The sequence below is a fragment of the Stigmatopora nigra genome, chromosome 22, assembly GCF_051989575.1.
Source record: "Stigmatopora nigra isolate UIUO_SnigA chromosome 22, RoL_Snig_1.1, whole genome shotgun sequence".
NCBI lineage: Eukaryota > Metazoa > Chordata > Actinopteri > Syngnathiformes > Syngnathidae > Stigmatopora > Stigmatopora nigra.
The window spans coordinates 2,194,714-2,206,684 of record NC_135529.1 but is presented as its reverse complement, the minus strand read 5'-3'; the positions used below and the strand labels follow the sequence as shown (position 1 = coordinate 2,206,684).

Below are 11,971 nucleotides of genomic sequence, written 5' to 3'. Positions count from 1 at the left end.
AAGAAATGAAGTAGTTTTTATTAGAAAATGATGACAATATGCGAACAAAAATAAAGAACCAAACAGTGAAATGCTGAAGTTCCTTGTCAAAAGATATACAAACTAAAGGGTGGTATTAAAAAATTATACCAATACAGGGAGAGCATACTTTGCAGCTTCCACACGAAAGACAACTGAAAAATTGGTCCAATACTTCCTGGAGTATTTTCACATCCTGATGCATGATACTCACTCTTCCTGGAAAAAAAAAAAGCTCAAACGGCCTTGCGATGGTACTCCGGTGGGGCCACCTCATAATCGCTGGCATTGAAGAGCGTTGCAGAATTCTTGACCAAGTACCTGCAATGGACCTCACAAGTCAAGCCACTGCTTGGTTGTACCGCTAAACTGATGATTTAGCCATCTCTAGTAAGCTGAGACTCACTTGAGGAAGTCTTGCAGGTAGGTCAGCAGCAGTGCCAGACTCTTTTCATCCAAAGGAGTGTAAGCCAGCATGGCTCCGATTCGCACTTGTAAGACCAAAGAGGAAGACATTTACTAAGAAGCAGCTAAACCAAGATGAAATGATGGCCTCAAACTATTGAAATGAATTGTCTGGTCCGCCACATTAGGTCACTGTAGCGGCTGAGTTGATACAAATCAGGATGGATGGATGGATGGATTGCATCTAATTTTATCGTTCAAATGTCGCAACAGATATTGAGACCAGATTTTTCCAACCTCCGAAAAGACAGTTGTGATAGCTGTTGTTGTCCTCTTGCATGATAGTTGGAAAGTGATTTTATGCATAGACGTTACTTGTACTGAGTAGTGGAGAAAACAGCTCGGCTAATCACCACTGAGATTGTAGAGACATTTTCCTTCTCAAAAGAGACGCTCACTTCGGGAGCTCGTAGGTAAAAACGAATGGGGTCGCCGTAAAATGATTAGGATGTTTAACAACAGAAAGAATCCTATGCAAGCTACAACAACACAACAAATAAATCCTCCCGAATTCAACAATTGCCTTTAAGTTATTCATTTCAAAACAGCCCTATAAAAGTTTTGTTTGGAGAGACAAGCCATTTGTAGTTAAACTCACTATAAATTGGTTTTGTGCAAGATCAGGTTGAACATAAGCAGATGTTAACTATTTTTACAAACTGATTTAACCCTTTTAGGGACATTGGTTACTCCAATGAAACCAGTCTTCAAAAGTTGAGCCTGCGCTTTTCCTAGTCAAAAATGATTGACTTCTAGCGGTGGTAGCGGCGGCCAAGGAGTTAAATAAGTGCCATTATAAGGGCTAACATAGCGTGAAAGGATTTACCAAAGAGCCTCAACAGGTGGGGTGCGCCGTAAATCTGCGACATGGACGTATCTGGGTGGTTGGCCAAGATGTCTGCATATTGCGGCCTCTCAAATTTGTAGAGCAGCTGCGTGCCCAGCATGACGTTGAAATATTCCCGCACACCGGCAACGACCTCACTCACGGCAAACTCCCTAGAGTGAATGACATAAAAAAGAACGTTTTAACTTCTGCCAACGCATTCAAAAACAAGCACACCTCTGGGAATATTACAAAAAAAGTATTACTTGCTGTCAGAAGTTCCTCTCGATTTCTTGTAGTTTGCATAATCTTCTAAAACAGCATCAACGTTCTTCTTTGCGGGCAGATGGAAAAGCTGAAGACAGAAAACAAAGAGTTGGCCATCGTGATTGTGTTTGTTTTACTGTGGTTTCGCACCTCAAGGCCTCAACTTGCATTTAACAAATACTATAGTACATAAATCAATGTAGGAATACAAATAATATTGACTAATTCACTGCCATTGACAGTGGTAGGCATCAAATCAATTTTAACAGGCAGTTACTGAATTTGAATGATCATCTTGCAATGCCATTGGCTAAAATAGGCATCCAAAATATATTGATTGAGAGGGTTGGCAGCAATCGTTCCATCAATTCGGGCAAATTGGTTCGTAAAAAAGCAAAATACTACATAGGGAAATTTCCATTGCAAAATACAGTAGCCAGATTTGTTTCATATGAAGTATATTTATCCTTCACAAATAGATCACTAGGGGTCACAGTTTCTCCACCGGTGCCCGAAAATGAATACACTACTAACTTGTTTTTGTCGCGTAATCAGATCCCAGTCATCTACAAGCCAAGGTTTTAGCTCCTCAGGGATTTTGACTTTAACTTCCACTCTGTTTATGAAGGTCTCCTCCTGGCCAAACAAGATCAAGTTACATGACATTAGCCGATACAGCAAGCCAAACTTCTTTCCCCGAGTGAGTTCAAACGCAGTAAGATGGGAACAAAGATAGATGTAAGAGAGAAAGAGCAACTTACACTTTCAACCGTTGGGTCAACACGAGCCCTCTTCTTCCGTGGGGGGTGGACTGGGTCCCCTCCCGAACTCGGTCCTTCTCCTGGACCAGGAGCTGGAACCGAAAAAAAAAACATTTTTTTCTACCTCACCTCTACCTATTAAATAGAAGCTATTTTAAAGAGAGAAAAAAACAACATTTTGTCTAAATATGCTTAAGAAATGTAAAAAGGGAAACCGAATAAGGCTGTACAAAAAATGGCCACAATATATGACATTCAGTTCAAGTAAAATGATAAGTGCATACTCACTTTTTTGTTTGTTCTTTTTGGTTTTCCTGCAATTGTACAAAAAATGTTTTACAACTACAAATCTGATGTGGCATGAAGAAAAGTGGGAGACTGAATAAAAAGGAAATCTTGCACCCACACGTCGTTTTTCTGTGAGGTCGCGGGTATCTTCTTATTCGGTGCAGCACCCCTCATTCTTCCTTCAACATAATGGTCTCTAGGATCAGAAAAGAAAGTCAACCTTCGCAATCAACAACTGGACAAATATGGCCTATCACTTTATTGACACATGCAAAATTTTACAGTTCTACTTTTGATTTCTTTTTTGTATCAAAAACTTGGCATTCAAATACTGCGGTTTAAAGAGATTTTACTCTTGAAACTTTTTCACCATATGTAGAAGTAAACAAATAGGACTTACTGATTGGCCTTCTGAAGCTCTTTCTGTTTCTGCAGATTGCTGTCCACATACTTTAGCACTCGGCTCTCAGGAACCCATTCGTCCCAACTACAACAAAAGGGAAAGGCAGACAATAAGGTGTTCAGGTCAAGTCAAATCCAAGCGATTGACTGTCGGCTCACTCACTTTTTATTCCAGCCGCTGTAATGAATGAAGTACTTGATTTGTTTCTCCTTGACGTTACTTTTAACACACTGCAGGGAGAGAGATATGACTTTGAAAAGAAGACTGTGGAAGACAGAAGACAGGTTGCTAGGAAACTTACCTTAGCTTCGTAGAGCAATGGCCCATGAAAACACAGCACTCTTTCACCTAGAAACAATATTTATTTATTACGTCAAGAATACGATTCACAAGCTGCACCGAGTTAAAGTGAAAGCCTAGCTGAGATCATATATTTGCATTTGCTATTTTTAAAATGTTCGTGCATGCTTTATTTGCTGTGCAATCGCCACGATTTTGTGGCAATGTGATCATATTACAATTTGAAAATAAAATACGCACTCCTAAATGTGTAGCTCATTTGGGATTGTGTGAACGTCAACCAACCTTGACTGTGAATGTAGCCAAATTGAGCTAATAGCATATCAGAAAAATAGGGTACAAATGGGGCACGTTTAAACGTTTGCAAACGCATTTTAATCAATGATTGGGAAGTTTTGGTCAAATAACACTTACTATATTCAAGAAAAAGATAGATAAAGACGTTGATTTTGAAACAAAAGCATACACTAAGCCCATAGCAACAACAATGAAAGCTAGCAGCGGTAGAGATGCTGGCTTGTGTCTGAGTTTCATTCCATCGAATTGTACCCCAACCAACGTCGCAATTGGAACGCGACACACATAGAAAGCACGGTACCTTCTTGAAATTTAGGTTTCGGGTCCTGTTTCGGCGCCATTCACGGATTAAACGATCAAAATAGGGGAAAAATCGCCAGCTCCCATTCCAATCTGAAACGGTGCCGCTCACTTATAGACGTCATCACCGATCTGGTGACGTCGACAAATGCGACCAAGCAAAACGCGACGAGGATAAAACCACATTATATAACTGTTTCCCTTTACAACCCACCTCCTAAATAAATGACTTTTATTGAATATTATTAATCACATTTTAGAGTGAGAACAATACGTTAATGAGGATCTAAAAAATACCATAAATGTGAAATAAAATAAAAATAAATCTTATATAATAATTGTTTCAGGCAGTTTTTACAAAGTAACATGTTCTATTAATAATAATAATAATAATAAATACAATTGATTAATAATTTACTATTTCATTGAATTGAATTAAAATGAATTTAGGTCTGACCTCAGGTTAAATGGCTTCCACATTTTGGGCTCCTTTTTTTTACAGTAATTCAACCAATAATGTTACAATGGTCAACCACACAGGCACATTTTTCTGTTTAATTCTTATAAATATCAAACAGCACAGTAGACCTCTTAGCGGTTCAAAATGCTCAAAGCCTCTATTGAGTTATTGACATCATCTGATAGGTAAAACGAACAAGAAAACAGATGTTACAATGCATGTCAAGCAACAATGACATTTTCTTTTAAATAGCATTAATTATATCATTACAAAAGAAATATCACATACAATGACTGCAATGCATAGCCACAAATCAAACAATTGCTGAAAATATTTGATAATAAATAATAGTAATGTTAAGCATAAATCAAAGAAAAAAAAATGGGGGATGTCCATGATGACTTTTAATAGATGGGCCTAACGGGATGTCAAGTTAAAGTTGCCCCAAATATATTGTCAATTGACAAAAGATCAGACTAAATAGCTTATAGACTACAAGCCCAAAGGCCTCACAAAGCAGAGGCACAATGCATAAAAGGGGTGAGTTTTGAGAGAAACGCTCTCTAAGTGGTTGCTACTGATAGATGCTTCATTTCTATGTGGCGTTTGAGCGGGGAAAGCGGAAAACAAATGAGCAAGTGTCCTATCCGTTTGCTGAACGCGAGCTGAAAAGGACGCGGACAGTAAGACGACATGATTCTAATGCAAAATGAAGGCGGGAACCATCGGGAGGAAGCTTAATATTTCCGGTTATTTCCGATTTCCATGCCGACACTTACTGGATCAAACCCATTCATTTACAAGATGAGAAGACATTTTCCTACAACACTGATTATACATACTTAGCTTCCATTAATGCTGGACAATATTGGGTTAAAAACAGTGAGAATGGGGAGCGTGATAAGGACCAGCTTTGCATTTCTAGTGGCAACAATTTGAGGCAAAGGGAATGCTTTTAAAAACAACAGTATACATCCAACATAAGTTATATTATAAATAAGTCCTTAAAATAATGCGACCACGGCATGGATGTCTACAGTGATGGCAAAACCCTTTCTGCTGTCCACATTTTCTTTTTACAGAAATTATGCATCTTGGGGGGATGGGAGGGGGGTTGGTTGTCCTCATTTGCTGTGACTTGTTTTGTGAACATCTGTGACAATGCCCAGTTGGTATGCTGAATATTCTGTCCCGTAAAGGTCTCACCTCATCAGAGTTCTGTGCACATAATAAACTAATGCCATCGACATGGAATATTGAAAACAAAACTGTAAAAACCAAGTACAAAAGGTACAATATAATCAAAGGGCCACATGAAGAGGTGCGAAAAAGTCTTCAGTATTCACAGAAAATATTGAACTGAAGCCACTCGCTGGACAGGAAGTGTCCTAAGTCTATATACACTTGATAAGTACATTGAAAATAGATTTTCCTCTCTGTACATAGTACTGTATTCTTTCATCTCTCTTGCGTATTTACAAAGACCTCCAGGTCTCCAAGTCTGCGTGGTGCGTCAGTTTTGTGAGGAACTAATCCAGAGAGATGACGTCGGATATGGAGCCGTAAATGGCCGCCGCCGCCGCCTCTACGGAGGACCTCGACAGTCCCGAGATGGCGTGGCTGTCTCTATCGCGCTCTCGGTCTTTGTCCCGCAGACTGCCGGAAGAGACCAAACTGCTGGTGCTGCCGCTGTTGCTGCCTCCGTTGGTGGCTATCAGCGTGCTGCTTCCTGGCGTGCCCGGCGGCTCCCGCAACATGGGGGAAGAGCCGTAGGGCAGGTAGCGGTTGAGGAGCAGGTCCGGGTCCTCCGAGGCCGACGCGGCCGCCGCCGCGGCCATCACCATGTTGTAATGCTGCATGTGTGTGTGGGAGGAAAACAGAGTAGATTGTAAGTGGGTCTAGTGTGATTCTGTCCGCGTGCGGCAAAGATTTATGTTATGATAGATTTACCTGATTGTCGCCTTGGAGGAAGGAGAAGAAATTTAAATCTAAATGAAAAGGAAAGAAAAGAGTGACATGATTTGCCAATCCATACCACATATCAGCCTGCCATTCCATTTTGACCAATCCATTTTGACTTGAGTGTCCAATCAGCCTACCATGCATGTTATTGGAATATGGGAAGAAACCAGGGTACCCAGAGAAAACCCACGCAGGCCCGGGGAGAACAGGCAAATTCCACACAGGTGGACCGACCTGGATTTGAACCCAGCTCCCCCACTGTGAGGCCGACGTGCTAACCACTCACCCAGCAGACTGCCCTATCATTCTTATTATATATATATATATAATTTCCAACGGTGCCCAGCAGATTTGAATGAGTAATGCCAATTCCCAAATGAAAGATGCCCATTAAATATTGGTGCCTACCTGGCAGTTCACTGGCGGAGTGATAAAAGTGGCGATAGTCCTGAATAAGTGGTGGCGGGGGAGGAATGTAGCTGGTCTCTAGAGGGGGCATGCTGGGAGCTCTCGTCACAGGTGACGTCTGGTTGTGAAGGTTCAGTACTCTGTCAGGAAAATCAAGGTCATCTATTTAGGAATAAGGGAAAAAAATAATGACGAGGCACACTGGAAGTTGCACACTCACCCTTTTGTTGGAGGCGGAGAGATAGGCGACAGGGACGGACAGGGCCGTTTAGGAGGCGGCTGGTCGTCCACTTCGTCTTCCGATGAGCTGTCCAGTGTCAGGTCAATCACATCCACTTTTTTAGGGTTCTCATTGGACGAGCTGTGTTTCTGTTCTTGGCTTTCAATTTTAGGCACATCTGCACACAGAACATAGACAGCAAAGTCAAAAGGATTCCACACAGAACTGCATGAGGTTGAAAATGCACGTGTTACTACTCACTGCTGTCTACTCCGTAGTATTGGGCTGAAACTTCATGCGCTTCTTTTTTTGACTTCATGGGCGCCCAACTTCCATCCTCTTTGAACTGGATTTCATCACAGTCAGAACAGCTGTTCAGGATTTCCATAAATAACCTGTGCCAATGACATCAAGACTGAATAATGCCTTTTCATCATGTGATCACCTGGTCAAACAACAAATCCCCTATATGTAACCCTTTATGTATTGGACATTTCTAAAAATGGCGTCCACATAAGTGGATCTATTAAGAAAACTTGAATCAATTTTCTACCGTGGACAATATATGTCCAATTCATTTAAATTGGGAAGACATTGTTGTTAATGCTCATTAACTGTGTACATGGTGCTCACCCATCAATAATAAGGTGCTCGTACGGTGCCTTCTTGTCACACACCGGACACACCCATGTAGGCTTTTTTTCATTCATTTGGATATAAAGTGTAGCATCAAAGCACTGGAGGTGAGAGCATGTCAAAGCTCGGCACGCAATTGTTAGCCTCATTTTTCCCAGCTTTAAAAAAAAAATGAAAGAAGAAGAAAAAACAGATGTGAAGTACTTCATTTTGGTAGGTGTACTGTCAGGGTTAAGTTGAAGTGGGGTGACCTACAGGACACAGAAGAGACACTCGAAGACTGGTGGTGGCAATCTCACTTTCTGGATCGGCTGTCAATTTTTCTTTAACTGTGAAGAAAACGTCACATCACAAAAATGAGCAGTGAACAAAGCATGAAGACTATTTTCCTAAATAGTGGCCTCGGGTGTAGAGTACATGTTATTATTGACATGTTGTTATTATTTTCATATGTTTGACTTTCTATACTTTCTTACAAAGGTAGCTAATTCCAAATAAGGAAAAAGTATGAAAATGTGTAATAGCAACTGTAGCTGTGTATAAGAATCTAGCACTGAAGAAGATGAAGAATTATCCAGTAAAAATGTGTGGCCGTAGCATAAATCTTGAGGAATGTTTATATATTCTCTGGCAAACACAGCAGCGCTAGATGTTTCTTTTCAAGAAGAGGACATTTTCTGAGGGGGGTGTTGTACAAGTGCTAGATTATTGTGGTGAAAGTCAAAGAAGCAGGGCCACAGGGATAGAAAAAAATGTGTTTGCAATAGGCCACCAGAATATTCTTGCCTTCATTCACAACAGTAAAATACAGGCTTCATGAGGACTTTTTCGGTCACCCAAATACAATCTGGTGCAGTCAATAAACTTACTAAGAGCTCTGGAGTGGTCCGGGTTCCTGATACCTCTGGCTCGTAGTCTTTGTAATAACACAGCGGACGACTGCTGCATTACCAAATAAACAGCCATAGAAAAACTCTGAGAAAAGAGATGTGGAAAGGGGGGTCAAGTTGAGGTGACTCCTGCCCGCTCTCCTCTAAACATCTGTTTCACCAAGTCTTTTCGTGCTTCTTACCCTCCCAATTTCTGAGGTCCACGATGCAACTATTGTGTTGGGGACTGTCGTGGACAGTCGCACGAGGGAAGTTATGTTTATTGGGCGACTGGGTCTTTTTGGTTCAACTCCATTTTTGGTCGGAGGAAGGTATCCCTGCAGGGGGGGGGGGGGGGGGGGGTTTCACTATTCTATTATTTCACATTCTTTGTGCTGGCTTAACCAAAAAACAACACAGTTTTGTTGATAGGATGTGCCAACTCACAGGGAGATTGCAGGGCTTTCCATTCACCTTCACACAGAGATTTGGTGGGAAATGATCGTCCTGTGGACAGCTTGTCTCTGATAAACAAAACCTACCAGAAAAAAAATGAAGTTATACGGCAATTCCTTTCCTCACAGGGGTGACAAATATTCCCATCATTGTTTTGGAAGTAAAATATCCATTAAACAAGTTGATACCTTAATTGGACTTGAACAGCAAAGTCACATTTGGTCCCCGATATGTCCCTAAAAAGAGAGGAAAATATTTGTGTTACAAAGGATTGGTTTGCTTTGTTCTGCCCTCTTTGGATCTTGTTGCTCACAGGACATAAACACGAGAGCTGTGTTGCTCACATTGAACTGCTGATCTGTTGAACTTGTAGCGGCGTTAAAGCAAAGGCATAACAAGCTTCCTGGAACCGCTGACTGTTGTCGGGGGCTACAAAAAAAAGTTAGGAAAGAGTAGTCAGTGCAGCTGAAACTTAACACGCATCCTTGTGTCAAGTCAAACTAAACTCACTCAAACTGGTGGGCTTAATGAGCTCGTCCAGCACGTCGTAAAAGGGCAATCTTTGCAGTTTGACGTCGGGGTGAACGGGGTGCAAAGTTGAGGGCAGGTGAGGCAGACTGAGCTCATGCTTGGGCCCGAGGAGTGAAACAGGCAACAGCGGCGAGGGGGAACCGTGGCTGTCGAAGAGGCCCGCGGGAAGGCCGGAGGCGGGGTGGACGCCGGGCAGTGCCATGTCCACCGGCGAAACCATTTTGGTCGGGAATCTCCGTCTGTAGAGCTCTTTAATTTTCATCTGCATGGCAGGGCTGCAACCAGCCTTTACTAGGTGAAGCGCTTTGGTCAATAGTTCATGTTTGCGCCCATGCTTATTCCGCCCGGCGAAGCCCAACAAAACTTGCAGCTCGGAAACTCGAAGGCTCATTACCATTTGCTGGAGAAAAAGGAAGAGTCTAGTTAGGGAATACCATCCATGACGCTTGCAGGGAACAAATTGTGACAATAGTTGATTAACAGTTATTATGATTGGGTACTGTATAGTCACAATATTGACATGACAATTTAAACCAACAAAGTAAACGAAGACACACACGACTCCCTGTCATAGATTTTACCTTCGGAGTCACAAAGCTTGAGAGACTAGCAACAGTAACTAAGGTGGGGTGAAGCTTTTGCGAAAGCTCCATTGTGAAGCTGCAGACAAATAAGGTCCTATGCAAAACTCTAAAATGACATGTTAAGGTGTTGATTTCGATATGGTTTCATAAATGTGACCTTCTTATTCTTCAAATTCACAAATTATGAGCAACATTCTGCACCACACTAGAGATTAAATGTAAAATATGGGGTGCGATTTGGATCACTTTGCCAAAATAACATTTTTCAAGAGTCCTGTTAAATTGGGAGAAGACATTGACATTAGAAGTATACAACACATCTGTAACGAGGCGGGGTCTCGTTACATCAAATTGAACATGATAATTTTATGGGGGAGGACATTGATTTATGCCATTAAAGTGTCTGGCAAATACGCTAATGAGTACACACGTCAGCTAAACGACAGTAACACGAATTTAAAGCGCGAAAGTGGCATTTCCTTCCAGGGAATAGCCAGATCCCGTTAGTATAAGTGATCTAACAGTCTGAATCCTTATCTTTCAGAAATGTCAGTGGAGGCCGACTAGTGTGGGGCTATTCTGAAAGCATAGACGTTACTGTCACCTCGGTTTGACATTCCGATTTGGGATCTGCTTGCAATTTGCAAGAAAACAGCACAAACTCAAACAGACGAACGGAGCGTCGGCAACAATAACAAAGCTAGTGCTAGCAGGCTAGCCAACAAGCTAACAGTTTGTATGGTGTCTGTGTCCTTATTATGGACGTATAAGAAATGAGAAGAGTATTGTTCGGCGCTGGTTTTCGAGAAATTGTGTTCCCGTTATTTGAAATTCAAATGTGACAATTCTAACCGCCTATTTGTCAACCTAGTGGAAAGGCTTGCTTTACCTTTAGTTCCGTACTCTCCGCCATCTTGTGACATTGTGTACGCATGCGTAGCAGCCGTCCTCGGGGGACAAGAAGCTCAAAGTCTCAAGCGTTCAATGTGTGCTTCCACACAACAGACGGCAGGGGGTGTGCTCGATCCGCATTACAGGATAGTTTACCTGTAGTATGTACACTTTTATTCGACTCATTTATAATACTATCAGAACTGTTTTAAACCAAATGTACCAATCTAAAGATCACTTTTTTTCCCCCTGCATGTCATTCTTTTGCTGCTTTTACGTTAACTCATTGGGCTAACAGAACTGAAAGTTCAATTGAAGTGGCAATGTAATTATTCAAAAAAATATTTTGGCAAAGAATACATCACAGCATTTGGATTTACCTCTCCCAGTTATATTTGAAATATCTTTACAGTTACAGAACTGTATATTTGAAAAGCAATTCTTGGCCATCCAATATGTAAATATAAAATATACTTTTTCATTGTCTAATGTAATTTTGAGACCAGGAAAAAAAGTGTTTGTACATTGTTTGAGTAAGTCTTTAAATATTATGAAAACAGAAAAATGTAAAACTGGTCATATGTCCACTTAGCTAAACTAAACTACTACCCATATTCCAATATCTCAATATGTAAATAATATGGAACGACCCACGCATGGATTATTACCTGTTGAAGTCATTTACCTCATTAAAATTAATTCAATTAAAAGTGGATGTGGAAAAATAGAATCTAATTTGACCAACCTCAAATCTTTTAATAAAATGATTTATTCACAGGGGTGTGAACAAATACACCATGAGCAAACAGTTTAATAGAATATGTGCTTTACAAGAGAAAGTGATATGGGCCTATTTGGTATAGGCTAATACTCGAAGAAAGAAAATCACGTCATCCGCAACAAATAATCCCGTTGCCAGTGTTTCACTCATCTAAAGTGCATGATGTCAAAAATCAAGTCGGTGACTGGCCTGGAAAGAATCAAGATCACAGAAATACACGAAAATAAATAAATTAATAGATAAATAAA

The 11,971-nt window shown here is 40.9% G+C and overlaps 2 protein-coding genes across 2 annotated transcripts; both read right to left on the bottom strand.

Moving 5' to 3' along the window:
• LOC144215529 (mortality factor 4-like protein 1) lies at window positions 1-4,083 on the bottom strand. The gene is made up of 12 exons (XM_077744538.1): window positions 3,927-4,083; window positions 3,330-3,376; window positions 3,191-3,258; window positions 3,026-3,112; window positions 2,744-2,821; window positions 2,626-2,651; window positions 2,338-2,429; window positions 2,111-2,212; window positions 1,576-1,664; window positions 1,310-1,482; window positions 425-509; window positions 1-339 (listed from the first exon to the last, which is right to left on the bottom strand). Exons 1-12 carry the CDS (start codon window positions 3,964-3,966, stop codon window positions 255-257), a joined length of 972 nt encoding a protein of 323 aa, XP_077600664.1. The 5' UTR covers window positions 3,967-4,083; the 3' UTR covers window positions 1-254.
• A 248-nt stretch (window positions 4,084-4,331) lies between these two features.
• LOC144215874 (E3 SUMO-protein ligase PIAS1-like) lies at window positions 4,332-11,077 on the bottom strand. Its single transcript, XM_077745065.1, has 14 exons — window positions 10,941-11,077; window positions 9,447-9,867; window positions 9,281-9,365; window positions 9,125-9,172; window positions 8,928-9,018; window positions 8,684-8,818; window positions 8,481-8,586; window positions 7,867-7,940; window positions 7,609-7,769; window positions 7,237-7,370; window positions 6,976-7,153; window positions 6,756-6,895; window positions 6,336-6,373; window positions 4,332-6,238 (listed from the first exon to the last, which is right to left on the bottom strand). The coding sequence occupies exons 1-14, from the start codon at window positions 10,983-10,985 to the stop codon at window positions 5,915-5,917; spliced, it is 1,980 nt and encodes a 659-aa protein (XP_077601191.1). The 5' UTR covers window positions 10,986-11,077; the 3' UTR covers window positions 4,332-5,914.
• Between the last annotated feature and the right edge of the window lie 894 nt (window positions 11,078-11,971).

Coding starts and splice junctions, on each gene's coding strand:
- LOC144215529 (XM_077744538.1), bottom strand. CDS start 3,966: ATGGCGCCGAAACAGGACCCGAAACCTAAATTTCAAGAAG. Junction 3,113..3,190: donor TACAGCGGCTGGAATAAAAA/GTGAGTGAGCCG, acceptor CTTTTGTTGTAG/TTGGGACGAATGGGTTCCTG. Junction 2,822..3,025: donor GAGCTTCAGAAGGCCAATCA/GTAAGTCCTATT, acceptor TTCTGATCCTAG/AGACCATTATGTTGAAGGAA.
- LOC144215874 (XM_077745065.1), bottom strand. CDS start 10,985: ATGCGTACACAATGTCACAAGATGGCGGAGAGTACGGAACTAAAG. Junction 9,173..9,280: donor CAACAGATCAGCAGTTCAAT/GTGAGCAACACA, acceptor CTCTCTTTTTAG/GGACATATCGGGGACCAAAT. Junction 7,941..8,480: donor GGACCACTCCAGAGCTCTTA/GTAAGTTTATTG, acceptor TTTTCTTCACAG/TTAAAGAAAAATTGACAGCC.